At 36.0% G+C, this 22,567-nt stretch overlaps 1 protein-coding gene across 1 annotated transcript in view; it reads right to left on the bottom strand.

The window, feature by feature from the left end:
• The window catches only part of CHIC2 (cysteine rich hydrophobic domain 2), a 63,919-nt gene that overhangs the window by 19,643 nt on the left and 21,709 nt on the right, over nt 1-22,567 (bottom strand). Inside the window, exons 2-3 of the mRNA XM_077757775.1 lie at nt 19,753-19,807; nt 19,448-19,603 (exon numbers count right to left, since the gene is read on the bottom strand). Coding sequence (XP_077613901.1) covers nt 19,448-19,603; nt 19,753-19,807 — 211 coding nt within the window. The remainder of the gene's footprint in view (nt 1-19,447; nt 19,604-19,752; nt 19,808-22,567) is intronic.

The following is a 22,567-nucleotide window of genomic DNA, read 5'->3' as shown; positions in this document are numbered from 1 at the left end:
TAAGCCAATCTCTGGCATATAGTACACACTCAATTATTATCAGATATTGTAATATTTACCACATACGACTGGTGTAAAGATTAAAAGAGGATGTATGGGTTTCACAATATATGTATATATCAAATCATCATGTCATACACCTTAAATTTACACATGTCAATTGTATCTCAAAGCTGGATAAAAAAGAAAATGTATGGAATAGATCTTATGGGTTAAATATTCTTATCATACACACAAAAGAGGGAAGGAAGGAGGAAGTTATTAGAGGTGATGGTCATGTTTATTGTATTGTTTACGGTGACAGTTTCACAAGTATATACCTAGCCCCAATTCATCAAGGTGTATACATTAATACATACAGCTTTTATGCACACAAATCATACTTCAATAAAAAAGGAGACAAATCCAAAAAGAATGCATATAAAATGCTTTGTTAATAGCAGGTGTGCAATACAGGTTTTCCCCACTATCCAACCCAAAAGAGTGTTCTTTCTTTTTTTTTTTGTTTTATTTATTTCTGAGAGAGAGAGAGAGAGAGACAGCAGGGGAGGGTCAGAGAGAGAGAGGGAGACATGGAATCCGAAGCAGGCTCCAGGCTCTGAGCTGGCTCTCAGCATATAGCCTGATGCAGGGCTTGAACCCACGAACCATGATATCATGACCTGAGCCAAAGTTGGATGCTTAACCAACTGAGTCACCCAGGCGCCCCCCAAAAGAGTGTTCTTAACAACAACTTTTTCATAAACCAAAACAGCATAAAGAAGCAATTACATTAATTTATATGGAATCTTTTTTGAGATTTCTCAGACCGAAAAAATAACCTCTCAGGTTCTTCTGATATCTTAGGATGCATCTTGCTAACGAATGTAAAAAATAAATGGAGACAGAGCACAGATGCTCACAGACAGTTCAAAGCTATGGTGGCTGGATGCGGAAATGCTCACTGTAGGTCCCCAGGAGGTGGGGTGGGGCCCTTCCTGCCATGTAGGGTGCACACGCCTCTATAATGGGTGCCTGCAAAACAAACGCTAAGAGCTATTTTCACTTTTTGCCTTTTTTTTCCTAAAAGCCAAAATCTTCTTCAGATTTTGTTCAATGAGTTAGCAAAAACAAGTACTAATACAGATCTTTTGTAAAACTGAAGGAATCACAATGTGAACTTTCAAAAAGCAGGGGATATCTATAATGATCTTTCTCTTCATTTGTTCCTTGGAGTCTATTATTCCATTGCATATCACTACAGATTTTATATCTTATAGCAAAATATCTTCAGCTATGCAAATATCAGGAATTTAGCAATTTGGAGTGACTTACACTATAAACCAAATGTTAATATCTTAAATTACATTAAAGAAGGTGTAAAGGTCAAATATCTAATATAATATGAAAGTTTTCTTAAATATAATATTAATACAATTTCCAACTTAATAGACAAATGTATAATTCAAGTTTGTTTCTCCTGGTTTGCAGGATAAAAATTTCTATAAATCATATTTTATAATACTAAGTCTATCACTGTACATTAAGAGAGCATTAAACCTTCCTTCAGGACAAAGATCAGATTTCCTGAAAAATCTCTGTAAGAAGGGCATATAAAGTCAAGGAAAAAAAAAAGATATTGAAGACCAAAAACACTACTGACCACATGAAAGCCCTTATAAAAATTTGTTATAGTTACAGAAACAAAGCAAATTGGTAGCATTCTAAAAAGAAAAAAAAGTTAGCATTGATTTTCTACATCTTCAATGAATAATAATGGCTATTTATAAGAACACATTTCTTTCATCATCCCTTGTTCACTAGAAACTTTTCAGGATTCCCCTTCACTAAAATTTCATTAAGATGCTTTTAAGTTTGGGGACTCCTGCCTGGCTCAGTGAGAAAAGCGTGTGACTCCTGACCTCGGGGTTGTAAGTGCAAATCCCACACTGGATGTAGAGATTACTAAAAAAATAAATAAATAAACTTAAAAAGAGAGAGAGAGAGAGAAAGAGATGCTTTTAAGTTTGTTTTGCTTTGTTTCATTATCTGCAATATGGTAGAGGCATTTTTATCTAATTCTTCATCCAAATGTTCAATACCATTCTCATTTTATGATTCAGCTACTGACTACAAATGGTGACAATCCAAACAAAGAGTAAATAAGAGTTCTGAAAATTGTGGATAACTTTTAATACTACAGTATAAGTGAGTAAGTATATTTCAAATTCCTCCCATATACAAATATTTGTAGCTTCCGAATTATGATTCCCTCAGGTTGACTTTCCCTTGAATTTCTTCAAGCCTTACAAGACTATATTCTCACTCAAAAACTCTACTCCTGACCTCTCCCATTTGGATTTTCAACTCCTATCACATCCCAAGGAAAAGTAACTCATAATTACTAGTTAACTAAACTGGGGCCAAGAGAAAAGATATCTAGAAATAAATCTAAGCATACTACAACTTGAAGAGAAATGCAGGTAGACTGGATACAGGCTCTTTTCATCAAAGTTTCAAAACCTATATAGATTTAAAATAAACTTGAGGCACCTGGCTGACTCAGTCAGTGGTGCATTTGACTCTTGATCTCAGGGTTGTGAGTTCAAGTCCCATGTTGGGTGTACAGATTACTTGAAAATAAAATCTTATAAAGGGTTAATATCCAGAATCTATAAGGAACTCACCAAACTACACGCCCGAAAAACAAACAACCCAGTGAAGAAATGGGCAGAAGATATGAACAGACACTTCTCNACTAATTTGACAATAAACTATTTGTAAAAAAAAAAAAAACACAAATAACTCAAAAAAAAAAAAGAAAATCTTAAAAAACAAACAAGCAAACAAACAAACTCAGAGAAGCCAAAAGTTTAAAAAAAAACCTATATTAAAATTTTTACTGAAATGTTAATTCTGTACATTTGAAAAAAAAATCAACATTGAAAACTTCTTTACTTAAAGCTCAGAATTACAAATGTTCTTGTAGACTGACACAGATCAATTTTTAAGGGATTATACATTTTCAGAGCCGGAAGGAACATGAGAGGTCAGTCAGGTTTCCTTTTTCTCAGATTGAAAGAAAAAGAGGAGTAGGGGACAGAAAAACTGAATGCTCACATTTTTTTTTTTTTTTTTTTTTACAAATAGTTTATTGTCAAATTAGTTTCCACATAACACTCAGTGCTCATCCAAGAACTGTTAAGCGATTCCCTCAAGGTCACCCAGCTTCAAATGGTGATTTATTATTACACTTTATCGCATTTCCCCTGCAGGAAAAAAACGTCTGTTATTTACTCTAAAAGACAAAATGCTTTTATTTACGTAGGAATCTTGTTTTGAATAGTAAGAACTGTGTCTTCTGAAATCTTATGATCTTACTACTCAAAGACTTCAAAAGCCAAAGGTACATTCATTAACACATATTTACTGAACACAAGGTAAATGTGAGGAACTGCTCGAGGCGCTGGGGACAGCAGTTAGCAAGACAAATACTAGGAAGAATAATAATAAAATGATAATAACAGCAACTGTCATTAAGTAAGCACCTACTACAGGCAAAATACTATACTTAGTATTCTACATGCACTTGCTCTAAGTCTTAAAACAACACTGCCACTAAGAGATCAACACCATTATATGTAGGTAAAAACTGAAGTTTAGAGAGTGTAAACTGATCAGTCACTCAGAGTAAGTGCCACTTTCCAAACCAGTTCTTTCTAGTACAGGTCCCAGGTACCACATGTTGCAGTCTACTTACCTATTCCTAAGCAAATGATTCCCTGATACAGGACTAAGTAAAAATAAAAATAATAAATGAATAACAATTTACTGTAAAGGAAATGGAAATATACACTATTTACAACAAATCCATAAAGCACTTTTAGAAACCCACATAATTCTGGTCATATGTAAGAGAGATAAAGCACTAAAAAAAGGAGGTAAATTTAAACTAACAAGTTTAAGAAGTTGGTGTAAGAACAGTCAACAACTTAGGGTTTTCAGTCAAAAAGGATAATGGCTGAGAGCAAATACAGAGCCTCTAAAGTTATTAAAGTTGGAATAGGATATAAATATGTACAAAATCTCAGAAGACTGAAGCTAATAGTTACTTCAATATGAAAGACAAATCAAAACAAAAATACCATAACACAACATACAGTAAAATTATGAAACGTGTTTCCTCAAATAAATCAGCCAAACCGAAAGCACATACAAGTCATAGAGTTCACTTACTTGGACATAAATTTTCTAAATTATAATACTACAATTAAGGCACAATCAGAGAACAAAGTATAAACAAATGTATAAGCAAAAATAAGCTTTTGCAAAGAAAATGCCATAAAATCTATTTAATGAGCTGAAGCATTTTATTCACTTGGGAGCTTCCTCAGGTGCTTACAAAGAACCTACTAAGAGGCTGAAGTTTCCTGTTTTATTGTTTTCCAAGTTCTTATCACTTCTGTAATCATCTCATTGCTTTTTGTCTTTTACGTCCACAAGAGGAAAAACATAACCTCTAAATAGTATCTAAACAGCATCTAAAACAGTACAAAGCCCTAATGAGATTTCAGAAATACTAGTTAAATAAGTAATGTCCAGAGAAGGGCAAACTAGCAGCATAAAGAAATGGCAGCTGAAACCAGCATTTTCATAAGACAAATATGTTTTCTCCAATACTATCAACATAAGAGTAATTTTTAGGGGCGCCTGGGGCTCTTGGGTGGCTCAGTCAGTTAAGCGTCTAACTTCATTCCAGGTTATGATCTCACAGTTTGTGAGTTCAAGCCCCGTGTCCAGCTCTGTGCTGACAGCTCAGAGTCTGGAACCTGCTTCGGATTCTGTGTCTCCCTCTCTCTCTGCCCCTTCCCCATTCGCGCTCTGTATCAGTCTCTCTCAAAAATGAATTGACATTGGGGCGCCTGGGTGGCTTAGTCGGTTAAGCGTCCGACTTTCGCTTAGGTCATGATCTCGTGGTTTGTGGGTTCGAGCCCCGCGTCAGGCTCTGTGCTGACTGCCAGCTCAGAGCCTGGAGCCTGTTTCGGATTCTATGTCTCCCTCTCTCTATGACCCTCCCCTGCTCACGCTGTCTCTCTCTCTCTCCTAGAAATAAATAAAAAACATTAAAAAAAAAAAAAATGAATTGACATTAAAAAAATTTTTAAACAGAAGTTTAAACATTTCCTTTTAAAACAAATATATGTTATGTAATAGAATGAAAGATTCAAATGAGTATTTAAGATATAAGACAAGATTCAAATGCAGTTTCTGACTGCAGGTGGCCACTTCATATTTGTAGGCCCTAAGGACACATTTATTGTCTTCTGTTATTAGAGTTACTTCATGAAAAATATGACAAGTACTTACAAACTTACACTATTTCTGCACTCACCCAGCCAACTGTCCAAACAGACTACATGCTCTCTGAGCATTAATATACATCTTTCTATCCCCAGCATTTAGCATAGTACTTATATGTCAAGAATGGTTCTATAAAAAGCGAACAGACTTCCATTTTCAGCAAAGATACTGCAAGAGACAAAATACTTACACTCTGGCCTGACACAACAAAGAAAAGGGGGGCAAAACATAGGAAACTGTTTCAAAGACAATGAACAACAGACAATGAAAGACACTGATTCCTGAGAGACCAGGAAAATATGACACAGGTCCCATGATTTCTCAAGCTTACTGATATAACACAGCTTCCGAGTCACAGCAAATGGAGAGAGCCCACACGAGGCCTGGGGGCTCCCTAAGTTAAGAGACTGAGAGTCTGGGGAGACCAGAGCAGATAGAAGCCACAGAACAGAGCACCAAAGAGAGTGCTGCACACAGAACGAACTCCAAAGACATGCAGACAGTTCCTAGTGAATGTTAAGTCCTGGGCAATGCATGCAGGGAAAGAAATCACCAGAGGTGGAGCAAAGAGAACTATTAGAAAGAGTTAGAGGTAACAAAGCTCCCACAAAAATCTAGCAAATTGCTTCTTTCCATCAGCCAGACTAGAAAATAACACAATTCACAAGCTGTTACAAAGAGTATCCAGAATAGTCTTGCCTTACTGATGGGAAATAACTAGCTCTAAACATAACACTGCTCTGGTTCCTCAAGAAGTTAAACATAAAATTACCTTATGATCCCATACTCCTAGGTATATACCCAAAGAACTCTAAACAAGTTATCACATCTATGTATACCCATGTTCGTATCATCACTAGCACCTTTTGGGTAAAAATAGTCTAAATGTCCATCAATGGATGAATGGTATATAAACAAAAGGGAGTATTATTCAGCCATAAAAAAGAATGAAGTATTGACACATACTGTAATATAGATGAACCTGAAAAACATTATGCTAATTGAAAGAAGCCAGACTCAAAAGGTCATACATTGTATGATTCCATTTATATGAAATAGCCAAAACAGATAAATCCATAGAGACAAAACCCAGAATGATGGCTGGCAGGGCTGGGGGAAGAAGGTAAAGAGGAGAAACTGCTTAACGGGTAAGGGATTTGGAGTGATGGAAGTGTTCTGGAACTAGACAGAGGTGACAGTTGTACAACACTGTGAATGTACGAAACGCTACTGAATTGTTCACTTTATAATGGTTAATTGGGGCACCAGGGTGGCTCAGTCGGTTAAGTGTCCGACTTTGACTCAGGTCATGATCTCACGGTCCGTGGGTTTGGGCCCCACATCAGGCTCTGTGCTGACAGCTCAGAGCATGGAGCCTGCTTCGGATGCTGTGTCTCCCTCTCTCTCTCTGCTCCTCCCCCACTCATGCTCTGTCTCTCAAAAATAAATTTAAAATATATATATATGTATATATAATGGTTAATTTCTGTTATGTGAATTTCACCTCAATGAATTATTTAGAAGAATAAGAATAGATGCTGGCGAGGATATGGAGAAACGGACACCCTCCTACACTGTTGGTAGGAATGTAAACTGGTGCAGCCCCTCTGGAAAACAGTGTGGAGGATCCTCAAAAAATTAACAATAGAACTCCCCTATGATTCAGCAATAGCACTGCTAGTAATTTACCCAAGGGATACAGGGGTGCTGATGCATAGGGGCACATGTACCCCAATGTTCATAGCAGCACTCTCAACAATAGCCAAATCATGGAAAGAGCGTAAGTATCCATCAACTGATGAATGGATCAAGAAGATGTGGTTTATCTATACAGTGGAATACACTACATCGCAATGAGAAAGAATGAAATCTGGCCATTTGTAGGAAAGTGGATGGAACTCAAGGGTATTATGCTGAGCGAAATAAGTCAGGCAGAGAAAGACAGATACCATATGTTTTCACTTATAGGCGGAGTAGGAGAAACTTAACGGAGGGCCATGGGGAGGAGAAAGGGAAAAATGTTGGGGAGAGGGAGGGAGGTAAACCATGAGAGACTCTTTAATACTGAGAACAAACTGACGGCTGATAGGGGTGAGGGAGAAGGGAAGAGAGGTGATGGGCACAGAGGAGGGCACTTGTTGGGATGAGCACTGGGTCTTATGTGGAAACCATACTGACAATAAACTATGAAAGGAAGAAAAAAAAAAGAAAAATAAGAATCCAGAAAGCAAAAATGGAAACTAAACACTGATATAGGAAAAAAGAAAACAAACAGTAAAATGAAATTTTAAATTTGTCCAGGTCACTGGTCACAATAAATGCAAATGGTCCAAAATCCTTAAAAGGTAGACTGCCAGACTCAATGAAAAAAAGCAAGGCCCAACACTGCCTGAAAGAAATGAACTTTATATAAAGGTACAAATAAGTTAAAAGCAAAAAAAAAAAAAAATGGATATGCCATATGAATATTAATCAAAAAAAGTAGAAATGACTAAATATTAGAGAAAGTAGTTTTCAAAAAAATGTTACTGGAGATAAAGATCAATTTCATAATGATAAAGAGGTCAAACCATGAAGTAAATACAAAATCTGAAAGTTTATGCACCCAATTATAAAGTGTCACAATACATAATACAAAAATTACAAGAACAGAAGAACCCGTAATTACATAATTATAGTCAGAGATTTTAATACTGGTGTCTTGATAACTGATAGAACTATAGACAAAAAAATCAGTGAGAATACAGAAGATATGAACAATATCAACCAACCTGACTTAATTGATATTTGTAAAACACCTGACCCAATAACAAATGAATGCATATTCTTTTGATGTGCACAAAAGTTATTTCATTTACCAAGAGAGCTCATATTCTGATATAAAACAATTCTAAATAAATATAAAAGGATTCAAAACAAATGTTATCTAACCACACTCTTAATTTTTAATTTACAAATTATATTAAAAATCAACAGAAACATCTCTGTGAAGTCCCTTAAATATCTAAAAGCTAAATAAAATACTAAATAATGCAATGGTCATAGAGAAATCAAAAGAGAAATACATGCAAAAGAATGAAACTGAACCACTTCCTTTCACCATATATAAACTCATAATAAACACCCAAATGTGAGAACTGTAGCCATAAAAATCCTAAAAGAGAAAATAGGCAGTAATTTTTCTGACACTGACCATAACATTTTTCTACGTAAGTCTTCTAAGGCAAGGGAAATAAAAGCAAAAATAAATTATTGAGACTACATCAACATAAAAGGCTTCTGCACAGTGAAGGAAACAATCAACAAAACTAAGAAGCAACACACTGAAAGGGAGAAGATATTCGCAAATGACATATCTGATAATATACAAAATATATTAAAAATGTATACAACTCAATACTCTGTAAACAAATAATCCAATTTAAAAATGGGCTTGAAAAAACAGACTTGAACAGACATTTCTCCAAAGAAGACATACAGATGGTCAACAGAACATGAAGAGATGCTAAAAATCACTCATCATCAGGGAAATGCAAATCAAAACTGCAATATCACCTTACACCTGTCAGAATGGCTAAAATCAAAAACTCAAGAAACAACAACTGTTGGCAAGGATGTGAAGAAAAAGGAACCTTTATCCACTGTTGGTGGGAACACAAACCTATGCAGCCATGGTGGAAAAGAGTATGGGGATTCCTCAAAAAGTTAAAAATAGAACTACTTTATGATCCGGTAATCACACTACAGAGTATTTACCCCCCCACAAAATACCAAAACACTAATTTCGAAGGGATACACGCACCCCTACGTTTATTGCAGCATTATTCAAAATAGCCAAATTATGGAAGCAGCCCAAATGTCCATCAATAGATGAATAGATAAAGAAGATGTGGTATGTGAGCGACTGGATGGCTCAGTCAGTTGAGTGTCCCACTTCGGCTCAGCTCATGATCTCATGGCTCATGGGTTGGAGCCCTGCACTGGGCTCTGTGCTGACAGCTCAGAGCCTGGAGCCTGCTTCGGATTCTGTGTCTCCCTCTCTCTCTCTGTGCCTCCCCCCACTCACACTCTATCTCCCTCTCTCTCTCTCTCAAAAATAGACATTAAAAAAATTATTTAAAAAAGATGCAGAATATACATACATAGGAAAATTACTCAGCCATAAAAAGAATGAAATCTTGCCATTTGCAACAACATGGATGGAGTTTGAGAATATAATGCTAAGTGAAATAAGTCAGGTAAAGACAAATATCATGTTTTCATTCATAGGTGGAATTAACAAAACAAATGAGTAAAGGGAAAAAAGGAGAGACAAACCAAAAAACAGTCTTAACTATAAAAAAAACAAACTGGGGCGCCTGGGTGGCTTAGCCGGTTAAGCATCCGACTTTCGCTTAGGTCATGATCTCGCGGTTCGTGGGTTCGAGCCCCGCGTCGGGCTCTGTGCTGACTGCCAGCTCAGAGCCTGGAGCCTGTTTCAGTCTGTGACTCCCTCTCTCTCTGACCCTCCCCTGTTCACGCTGTCTCTCTCTCTCCTAGAAATAAATAAAACATTAAAAACAAAAAACAAAAAACAAAAAACAAACTGATGAGATGGGGTACCTGGGTGGTTCAGCTCAGTCAATTAAGCATCCAACTTTGGCTCAGGTCATGATCCCACAGTTCATGGGTTCAAGCCCTGCATCAGGCTCTGTGCTGACAGCTCAGAGCCTGGAGCCTGCTTTGGATTTTGTGTCTCCTTCTCTCTCTGCCCCTACCCTGCTCATACTCTGTCTCTCTCTCTCAAAAATAAACAAACATTAAAAAAACAATTTTAAAAACCCTGATGGTTACCAGAGGAGAGGTAGGAGTTGGAGATGAAATAGGTGATGGGGATTAAAGAGTACACTTATCATGAGTGTGAGTAATGTACAGAATTGCTGAGTCACTATACTGTACACCCGAAACTAATATAACACTGTATGTTACACTATATACCATAGTTGTGTACAGTAGTATACTATATACACTACAGAAATCTTAAATAAAAATACATGCCATTTAAAATAGCATAAAAATATACTCTGGTTTCTCTTCAGATTGTATAAATCTTTTGCCTTTTAAAATAGCATAAAAATAATATGTACTTTAGGATAAACTTAAGGAAAGATAATACAAGACATGTCCACTGAAAACTTAAAATATTGCTCAGAAAAAATGTTAAAACTAAATGGAGTGAAATATTGTTCCAGGGTCAGAAGATTTAATATTTTTAAGACACCAATTTCCCCAAATTGACGCATAGATGCAATGCAATCCAAACTAAAATCCCAACAGAATCTCCTTTGTACAAACTGACAAGCTGATTCTAAAATCCATATGGAATACAAACAATGTAAAAAGCAAAACAACTTTGAAAAAGAAAAACAACTTGAAAATGTTGGAAAACACTACCCAATTATAGGACATAATTATAAAGCTACAATACTCAAGACAATGTGGTATTGGCATCAAAATAAACAAACAGATCAAGAGAACAGAACGGAGCTAAGAAACAGATGCACATATATACTGACAACTAATTTCCAACAAATGAATAAATGCAATTCAGTGAAGAAAGAAGAGCCTTTGTAACAAATATTACTGGAACATCTGGATACCTAGATGCAAAGAAAAAATATTTTAACCTCAATCCATACACTGCATCATATAAAAATTTTAACTCGAAATCATAGACCTAAAAGTAAAACCTGAGCCTATAAAAATTCTAGAAGAAACAGGAAAAAAATTGTACCTAGGCTTAGGAAGAGTTACTAGATATAACACTAACAGCACAATCCATAAAAGAACAAAGGAACAAATTGGATTTTATTAAAATTAGAAATTTCTACCTCTGAAAAGACTCTTAGGGGATGAAAAGTCAAACCACTAATTGGAAGAAATCTTTTTAAAGCATATACTTGTACCCATAATACATAAAGAATTCTCAAAACTCAACAATAAGAGATTGAGAGGCAAGATGGAGGAGTAGGGAGCTCCATACATTTCACTCGCCCCCATCTCTCAAACGGAGAAGGCCTGAAGCCATAGGAACCCTTACAGAATCCAGGAGTATGGGAGGAAAAGGAGACAGAGTCCGCTGAGAAAACCTTATAGCGGCTACCTCAAGAAACAAGCCAAAGTACACATGGTGGAGAGTACCAAATACCACTATGAGTAGGGAAATAAAATAACCAAAGTCTCACCAAGAGAGACCAAGAGACACCATTCAAAGAACACTTCCTGAACAGACAGGCCCTGGACAGTACTTCTTTAATACAGCAGTACTCACAGGATCAGAGTGCAGAACAAGCTTTTAAAACTAACGAGACAGAAAGCTAACCAAAATAACGAAACGGAAGAACTCTCCTCTAAAAAAACAAAACAAAACAAAACTCAACAATAAGAAAACTCAGTAAAGGGGCGCCTGGGTGGCTTAGTCGGTTAAGCGTCCGACTTTCGCTTAGGTCATGATCTCGCGGTTCGTGGGTTCGAGCCCCGCGTCGGGCTCTGTGCTGACTGCCAGCTCAGAGCCTGGAGCCTGTTTCAGAGTCTGTGACTCCCTCTCTCTCTGACCCTCCCCTGCTCACGCTGTCTCTCTCTCTCTCCTAGAAATAAATAAAAAAAATATTAAAAAAAAAAAAAACTCAGTAAAAAAAAACCCAAAAAACAAACAAAAAAAAACAGGCAAAAAGTTGGAATACTTCACCGAAGAAGATATGCAAACATTAAATAAACATGACAAGATGCTCAACATCATTTATTATTGTGGAAATGCAAATTAAAACCATACTGATAACATTACGCACCTACTAGGATGACTAAAATTAAAAAGACTAACCATACTAAATGTGGACAAGAATGGAGCAGAAGAGACTATCATACACTGCTGGTGAAAATGTAAAAAAATAGCACCGCTTTGGCAAACAGTTTCTCAGTTCCTTAAAAAGATAAACACACATATACTATATGATCACACTACTCTATTCCTAGAAATTTTTACTCAAGAGAAAAGAAAGCATATGTTTATAAAAAGACTTGAGCAAGAACAGTAGTAACAGATTTTTGCAGACAAAAACTGGAAACACAAATGGCAAGCAAATAAACAAATGTGATATCTGCACACACTAAAACATTACTCAGCATTAAAGGGAATGAACTACCATCGATCCAACAACATGGATGAATCTCAAAATAATCACGAGTAAAAGAAACAAAAATGAGGGGCACCTGGGTGGCCCAGGTGCTTAAGCATTCAACTCAGGATTTCGGCTCAGGTCATGAACTCCGTTTGTGAGATTGAGTCCCATGTCAGGCTCTTGTGCTGACAGCCTGGAGCCTGCCTGGGATTCTGTATTCCCTCTCTCTCGCTGCCCCTCCCCTGCTCACGTGCTATGCATGTGCGTTCTCCCTCAAAACAAGTAAACTTTAAGAAAACGAATACATAATGTATGGTTTCATTTATATAAAACTCTAGAAAATGCAAACTAATATATACTGCCAAAAAGCAAATTAGCAGTTGCCTGGAAGGAGTGGAGGTGAGGGACTATAAAGAGACACAAGAAAACTTCTGGGGATGATGAATATGTTCACTATTTTAATGTATGAATGTATAAAGGTGTTAATTTTATGACAAAATTCATCAAATGACATACTTAAAATATATGCAGTTTATTATATGTGAATTACATCTCAGTAAGACTGCTAAAATAAAAATAATTTTAAAGATGTCATTAACAAAATACAGTATATTTGTGTATATTTAACACACATTAAGAAAAAGAAATTACACAAAGCATATTCTCTGATAACAGAATTAAACTAGAAATCAGTATCACAAAGATGTCTGGAAAATTCCTAAGTATTTGGAAGTTACATAACACATTTCTTAATAATACATAAATCAAAGAGGAAGTTTCAGGGAAAATCATAACATATTTTGAACTGAATGAAAGTAAAATATGGAATGCAGTCTGAGAGTGCTTTAGAGAAAAATTTTAGCTTTATATGCTTATATCAGAAAAAAAGGAAGCTCCAACATCAATGTCTTCTGCACTGATCTCAAGAAACTAAGATCCAAAGCAAGGAGACAATATAATAAAAATAAGAGCAAATATAAATGAAATTGAAAACAGAAAAACAACAGAGAAAAACAAGACTGAAGCAGAGTCCACTCTCATCACTCCTAACCAACATTTTACTGGAAGTCTTGCCCAGTGAAAAAAAAGGGAAAAATAAAAGGTATGCAAATTAGAAACCAAGAAAAAAACTGTCACTATTCTCAGACAATATGGTTACTATCTACATAGAAAATCCTCTGGAATCTAGAAAAACATTCCTGGAATTTAATAAGTTTGGCAAAGTCACAGAATACAGTGTAAATATACAAAAATCAATTGTAGTTGTTATATACTAGCAATGACCAACTGGAAATCAAACTTTAAAAATGATACCATTGGGGCAGCTGGGGGTGCTCAATGTGGATTTCAGCTCAAGTCAAGATCTCACAGTTCATGAGCTCAAGCCCTGCATGAGGCTCCATGCTGACTCCACAGAGCCTGCTTAGGATTATCTCCCTCACCTCTCTGCCCCTCTCTCATGCATGCTCTCACTCTCTCAAAAATAAACTAAAAAGAAATACCATCAACAATTTAACACTAAGCACAAAGAAATACATATAAAGCTAACATGTGTACGATCTGTATGCTATGCAAAAAACTACAAAACACTAATGAAAAAAATCAAAGACCTAAAGAATTGAAGAGCTACGCCATGTTCATGCTGTTGAAGACTTGTTGAGATGTCAATTTTCCCAAAAATTGATCTATAGATTCAATCCCAATCAAAAATATTTTTGACACAGTATTGGCAAGCTGATTTTAAAATTTACATGGAAAAGTAGAGAAACTGGAATAGCCAAAACAATACTGAAAAATAAGAACAAGTTTGGAAGACACCCTACCTAATTCCAAGACTTACTATAAAGCTATAGTAAAGATTATGTGGTATTAAAATTAAGATAGACACATGGAGATCAAAAGAACAGAGTCTAGAAACAGATACATATAAATACGGTCGACTGACTTCTGTCAATGTACAATGGCAATTTAATGAAGAAAACATAGTCTTTTCAACAAATGGTGCTGGAAAACCTGCAGTCATGTACAAAAAAATGAACACAGACCTGTACCTCACACTTATATAAACACTGACTCAAAATGGGTCATAGATCTAAAAGTAAAATGCAGAAGAGATCTATAGGAGAAAAAGTTTGTGACCTTGATTTAGGCAAGGAATTCTTATATAGAACACCAAACACACAATCCATTTTTTTAAAATTGACAAATTAAACTTCGTCAAACTCAAAAACTTTTGCTCTGCCAAAGGCATTAAGAGAATGAAAAGACAAGCCACAGAGTGGATAAATATATTTGAGGGGCACCTGGGTAGCTCAGTCGGTTAAGCCTCCAACTTTGGCTCAGGTCATGGTCTCGCAATTTGTGAGCTTGAGCCCCACATCAGGCCCACTGCTGTCAGCCTGTCGGTGCAGAGCCTGCTTCAGATCCTCTGTCCCCCTCTCTCTCCTCCTCCCCCACTTGTGCTCTCCCAAAAAGAGAAGCGAGAAGAGAAGAGAAGAGAAGAGAAGAGAAGAGAAGAAAAAACATTTAAAAGAATTTTTTTAATGTTTATTTTTTGAGAAGGAGTGTGTGTGCGGTTGGGGAAGGGGCAGAGAGAGAGGGGGAGACAGAACCAAACAGGCTCCAGGCTGAGCTATCAGCACAGAGCCCACAAGGGGCTTGAACTCATGAACCATGAGATCATGACCTGAGCCATGAGTTGGGACACTTAACAGACTGAACCACCCAGATACCCCTCTTTTAAATTTTTTTTTAATATTTAGAAAAAGCATTTAAAAATACATATGGCTACATATCTGACAATGAACTTATACTCCAAACATATAAAAAATTCTCAAAACTCAAGAATAAAAAATAACTATTTTTTGAGAGAGACAAAGTGAGAGAGTCACACAACTGCACAAAGAACACAGAGAGAGAGAGAATCCCATGAAAGGCATTGAGAGAGAGAGGAGGGCTCACCCTAGGTGGGACAAATGCTCACCCAAAGCAGGATACAAGGTCACCCAATGAAGGAGTCCATCTCATGAACTAACCAACTGTGATCATGGCCTAAGCCGAAGTCAGATGCTTAACTGACTAAGCCTCCCAGGCATCCTAAAAAATAACTATTTAAAAATGGGCAAAATATTTGGGGACGCCTGGGTGGCTCAGTCGGTTAAGCATCCAACTCTTGATTTTGGCTCAGGTTATGATCTCACAGTCATGAGATCAAGCCCTGTATCAGGCTCCACGCCAGGTGGTGTAGCCTCCTTACGATTCTCTCTCTCTCACCTTCTGCCCCTGCTCTCGCTCTCTCCCCCTCTCTTTCAAAAAAAAAAAAAACAAAACCCAAAAATGGGCAAAATATTTGAATAAACACTTTAACAGAGAGGTACAAATGGCAATAACTGCATTAAAAAGTGTATAATATCATTAGTCATGAGGATAATATAAAGTAAAACCAGAATGAGATGCTACCACATCTATGAGAATGACTAAAATTTCTAAAACTAACAATACTAAGTCCTGGTAAAGATGCCAAATAACTGGAACTCTCATATATTGTTGGCTGGTATGTAAATGGTATAGCCACTATGGAAAACAATTTGAAAGTGTCCTATACAATCAAGCATGCACTTACTGTAGGATCCAGCAACCCAATTCCTAAAAATAAAAACTTACGTTCACAGGAAAATATGCATGTGAACATTTACAGCAACTTCATTCAAAATCACCAAAAACTGGAAACCACACAATATCCCTTCAGTTGGTGAGCAGATAAACAAATTGTGACAGATCCACACAATGGAATACTATTCAGCAAAAAAATAATCTATTGATATATGCAATAGAAAAAGTGAATCTCAAATGCACTAACTAAATGAAAAGGCCAGAGTCAAGAGACTACATATACTGTATAATTCCATTTATATAACCTGCTTGAAAAGGCCAAAAAGTAGCATGAGCACACAGGTCAGTGGCGATCAGGGCTGACTACAAAGGGTCAGCATAGAAGGTTTCCGGAGACCTGTGATGGATCTTGGTTGTGGTGGTAGTTATACTATTCTATGCATTTGTCAAAAACCACTGATCTACATCAAAAAGAGTGAATTTTGCTGTATACTAAATAATTTTCAAAAATAGGTTATGGCAATTCTTTTTAAAAAGGAAAGGCAATTTGGAAGGACTAACAATGCAGATTGAAAACAAGGTTTCCAGAACAAGGTCAATTGATAAAAAGGGGCACTTAGTCAGAGATGGATTTTAAAAGGCAGGCAGAAATCTAGTTATCCAGATTATTGAATAATGTTATGAAGGTGAAAACACTGAGCTGCATATAATATATGCCTTTGGTCCTGATTTGTCTTAAGAGTCTGAGATAATTCTAATTTTTTTTAATGTTTATTTATTTTTGACAGAAAAAAACACAAAGTCTGAGCAGGGCAGGGGCAGAGAGAGGAAAACACAAAATCTGAAGCAGGCTCCAGGCTCCGAGCTGTCAGCACAGAGCCCAATGTGGGGCTCGAAATCACGAAACATGAGATCGAGACCTGAGCTAAAGTTGGACGCTTAACCAAATGAGCCACCCAGGTGACCCATGACAATTCTAACCATATACCACATCACAAATGAGGACAAAGGAAAGGTTCTGAGGCTAACAATCTGTGCCTTTATTTATACTAGTATCTCAATCAAGGGTTCTTAACATGTAATATCTACATAGAATTCTAGGAATCCATGAAGGTGGATGAAACAAAGATTCATCTTTACTTTCACTAACGTCTGACTGAAATGTGGTATAGTTTCCTTAAGTCATGAATGTATGCAACTAACTGTGGTAGACTAAACAGGACCTGTACCTCTATAACTCACAGAAATCATAGATTTTTCCTATCACATCGTATTACCACAGATTCTCTGCTATCTTATTTTGTATGCGTTAATAAATATGTATAAATAATATATTTGAGGGATTTTATAACTATAGTTATAAAGGAAACTTTGTAACTTGTGTATTTCATTTTATACATTTAAAATACATTAAATCTTTTAAAATACAAATAAAACATTATTCTAAGAGAGGGTTCATAGGCTTCCCCGGAATGTGAAAAGAGCCTATGACAAATAAAAAGTTAAAACTCCCTGCTCTAAATTACCCTGCTCCCGTTGTACAAAGCACCTCCATGCAGGCATGGAGTGTCACTTTCTCCATGGGTATGTAACGGTCTATACCCGAGACAAGGAAACAGATTTTTTTCTTAGGCAGTAGTCATATTTGTATGCACTCACTAGATAGTAAAGTCCATATAAAATTAAATCATATATATACAAAGAGAGACCTTGGACTGAATACATTGTTGAACAAAATGTACTTTCTGAAACTACAGATGAGAATAGCCTAAAAAAAATCCATCTATCTTATTTCTAAAATAGGAATTTAATGAAAGCATCTAAAAAATTATTTATATTGCTAAAAACACATGGAAAAGAGTAGGAAGCTGAATTTTGTTTTCTAAATCCTACACTGTACACACATTGCAATACCTTGTTTTCTCATTTAAAAGGTAAAAAACAAAGGATCTCAAAACCTGTAAAACCAAAAAAACTAGATTTTAAATAACTAGATTTCTAAACTAAGAAAATTCTTATGATTCTCTGGGTTAAGCAGCAGTAAACTGCAAACCTAGTGAGATACAGCAGTCATTTAAATAATGAAAATGCTCCAAACAGTAGGCAGGAATAAAGGATCTAAACTCCAAGATCTGCAAATTCAATTGTGGATCAAGGGACACCGAAGATCAAAAACAAAACAAAACAAAACACAAAACAACAACAACAAAAAAGCATTCTGTGGTCCGAAGACGATCGGGTCAGAAATATGGCAGGAAAAAAAGAAGAAATATTCTTGGAAAAAATATGAATATTACAAATATTACAGTAAATATTACAAAATTAATTATATCACAAAGGCATGATCTTCCTATCAATAAAATGTACTAGCTAAAATTCTTTTTCATTAGGAATATACTGCTTATTTTATAACAGAAATCAAGGGACAAAGTGAATTTTCCATATTCCCTATCATGATTTTATGACAAAATGAAATGTACCCACATAAGACCACTCATTCAATTTCAACTTAACAGTATTTCATTTTTATACATATAGTTACTATAATTTTTTTTAAACTTTAACAAAAATGTAATGCATTCCATCCTTAACAATTTGCCATATCTCTATCCATATCTTAGAAACGTTTCATTATAAGCGGTCAAATTTATGACTCTTCAGATCGTTTTTCTGATTACAGAATCACTATGTACTCATCTCAGGAAACTTATAAGATACAAAAGAAAAAAAAAAAGCCAAAAAAATTCTTAAAAAGAAAACAGAATTCCCCATAATCTAACTATGGAGAAACAAACATTGTAACAATGTTATTTCATCTATTGGTACTATCCTAACGTTTTAGTAATCATGCCATTAGTCAATGTTTATTAGACACTTTGAGCTACTTAGTTAAAAGCTTTCCATACACGATTTCATTTTATACTTAACAACAATCCTATTCAAGTAGGTAGGTGAATACTGTCATTTTACACATAAGATAACTAGATTTTAAAAAGATTAGGGAACGTACCTCGGGTCACAGCGGTTAGCAGTAGACCCAGCATTCTCAATCACTGTGCTGTTCCTTCATTAACGTATACCGAGAGAGAGAGTGCTGTATTCTACTCTACTCTTAGGTAATTTCCTAGATCATAAAAATTCTAGATAGAATGTATAATTAAACTTAATATAACATTATGGACATAGCCTAATGTGCTTAATCATGCTACTGGATCAGATTATTTTTGTATAGTATTCAACATGGTGTCAGTCGTTCAATACAAAAATAAAAAGTAGGTAAAGGAAAGACTTGCTTATCTACTTCTAAATTTAAATTAAAATATATTAATTCAACTTACTCTTTTACTGAGGCAAATAACTGGCCACATACTGCAACCTAATGTGCAGCAGCAACAAAGGCAGCCACAAAGTAGCCAACGTACATTAACAGGAAGGTTCTTCTTAAGACAACTGTTAACTCTGTTGATGCTGGCTTTAAATTCTTCAGGAGCTACCTAAAGAAAAATTTTAAGAAATAACAACACTGCAATATTAATGTCAATAAACATGTCTCATTAGCATAATTGTTTTTTTCTAATTTGTTAGGAAAAAACTTTACTTTTGAGGTATATGAATAGTACCTAAGTAAATGATAGACACTCACTTTTCCAGTTAATGAAGAAGGGAATTCTGATTCAAATTTGTTGCTCAGTCCAAATCTATTTTTTAAAAATAAAAAAAAGAAGAGAAATATGTTATTAACATGTCATTGTTGGAAAATATAGACCATTTAACTTAATCAAAGGTCAAGTAAATAGATGCAACTTGATAGGGTAACAGTGGAAGTCTGAGACACAAAAACATTGTAATCAGCAATTTATGAAATGCAACAAGCAATTTTAGCAGCTGAATCAGAACTTGTAGAAGAGGCTAAAAATACAGAAAGAAATAGCTTCTTTGGGGCTCTCTTGGTAAACCAAATATTAATATAATGAGAACACAATTGTCCAATTTTGCCAAAATTACTGCGATTCTACCAACTAATTAATAGAAAGCCACAACCAACTAATTAATAGAAAGTCACAACCTCGGCTATTGGTTACTTCTTAGGTCAAGAGCACTTGTTAGCACTCAATAAAGCAGAAACATGTCTAAGAATGCAAGTTGACCAGTTAGCATTTTCTGAGATCAGCACATCTCCGCTGTTATTACAGTCTGAGAATGCTAAAAACACCTGGAACAATGTGACAGCTGCCCTGGCTACTTAAACTTTCAAGTATAAGGACACTTGCTATATGTACATCCCCACAAAGAAATGGAAATGAGGTAGTACATTTTAATATCTTTAACTTTTTAAATGTCTGCAAAAATCATGAGATTTGACTGGGCACTTGACTATTTATTTCTTTGTATAAGTTATTAGGAAAGAACAAAATACTCATGGACACACTGGTAATATCAGATTGCACCTGGAAATAAAAACTGAGATATTTAAATATGATGACTTGGATCCTGAAGCCAAAATTTTTTCCAGTTTTACTGATATAACATATTAACATTGTGTTAGTTTCAGGTGTACAACATGACTTGATTGTGAAATCCACTGTGAAATGATTACCGCAATAAGTTTACTTAGCATCTATCACCTCACATAGTTACAATTTTTTTCTCCCTCTGATGAGAACCCTTGAGATACGCTGTCTTAACGACCCTTATAAATACACAATACTGCACGTTAAGTAACTGGCCCTAGGAAGAAGGATCCCCTGAGATATTCTGTATGAAACAGCTTGTCAGGTAAGGTTTCTAACTTAACCATCACTGAAACCAAACATGAAAAATCAAATAAGGTGAGCTATGTGAATGCAGCAAGGAGTGGTGGAGACTGGCCAGGAGGAAGGTATACAAAACATGTGTGTGTATTGTGTCATGGCATAGACCCAGCTGATTACTCTACGAGGACGCAGGCCCACTTCTGAAAAATTGTATGATCTTCTTTCTCTAAGAGGAGTTGGAAACCTAGATTCCTATGTAAAATGTCCCATCTTTAAAACACTGTACAAGGCAAACAAAACACTTCTGTGGGTCAGGTCGTGGGCTGCATTATCATCTAGACTTCCCTACATGTGAATGGTGGCCTCCACGACCATGTTTTCATTATCATAAGTCATTCATACATTATTTTATAGAAGCATTGAAATGATATTAATCTGTCTTTATAAATAATGGATACTGTTTACAAAACAGATTACAATACAACTACGTAAGTCCACGCCAAAGTTCTTTTCATGCTAATCATAAACCGGCAACTATTGCTGCTGTACATAATCCTGGCATTAATGCCATTCTAAGACTGAAAGACTCTGAGTTAAATCTATTTTCTGTCTAGGCAGGGGCCTCAAAGCAATGTGGTTCTACTTGAAAAAGCCCCAACATATAACTCACTTCCAACCCTCAAAAGTCCTGTTATGAGGAACAAGTCACTGTGAAGTGTTCAGTGATAGCTCTCAGTGAGGCGTCTAGATAATGTACTTCCTTTTCGTCTATTTCCCTTAGGTAAGAGGACATTCAACCAATGTTTAGTGAGTATACATTATAAATTTCCATCTCTTGACATATTATCTCCCTTGGTCTGATGGTTCTCTCTTTCAATCAATAGTTTCTATTTCAACCATGCTTATTATTGCAATTAACCATCTCCTTCCAACCGGTCTTGGAAATTTTTTTAGAAAAGCCAACCACCAGACACCTCCAAGTCTCCTAAATAGAAAAGTTTCCCCCTAAAAGGGGTGATGGGCATGGAGGAGGGCACTTGTTGGGATGAGCACTGGGCGTTATATGGACACCAACTTGACAATAAACTATAAAAGAAAAAAAAGAAAGAAAAGTCTCCCCCTTTAATCCCAATCAATAAACATTTAACACACATTAAATTATTTTATTGAATATCTATAGTTTACTGCCAGGTAATATGTTAAACTGAAGGGAACAGCCCAGCATGAGTTTAAACCCTAATTTCCTTTCTTTCTAGAGGCTGAATACTTCCTTATTGGCTAAATGGCTGTGTGTTGATGCTTTTTGCTCAGGGAGCACAACCAGCTAATGAATTGCCCTGTTGTTCCTGCAGGTCAGGGCTCCTTTTAAGTCAGGCTTGTTATTCTTCCGGTAAGAACTGGTAGTTCCAAGGACATTCACTCAGTTCCTCTTCAGCCATACTTTTTGTTCCGTTTTATCTTAGGAACAGACAGTAAGCCTTCCTCTTCCTTCATCTCACTCCCAAAAGAATGTCCCAAGAAAGATTACCCAGTGACAGGATTAACACTATATGGGAGTGCTTAGTTTTTCTACCAGCCATTAACTTGGTGCTGATGATTTTTCCATTCCTCTTTGTTCATGTTTCCCACCCACAGAACAAGAATACCTGGAAGACGGTAAAGAAAATGCTGTGCTTGAAGTCCCTGAAGCGTCCCCAGCCCAAG

Source organism: Crocuta crocuta, unplaced genomic scaffold (genome assembly GCF_008692635.1).
Source record: "Crocuta crocuta isolate KB4526 unplaced genomic scaffold, BGI_CrCroc_1.0 scaffold282, whole genome shotgun sequence".
Taxonomy (NCBI): Eukaryota; Metazoa; Chordata; class Mammalia; order Carnivora; family Hyaenidae; genus Crocuta; species Crocuta crocuta.
Note: the sequence above shows the minus strand (reverse complement) of the source record. Positions and strands in the feature narration are given on the sequence as shown.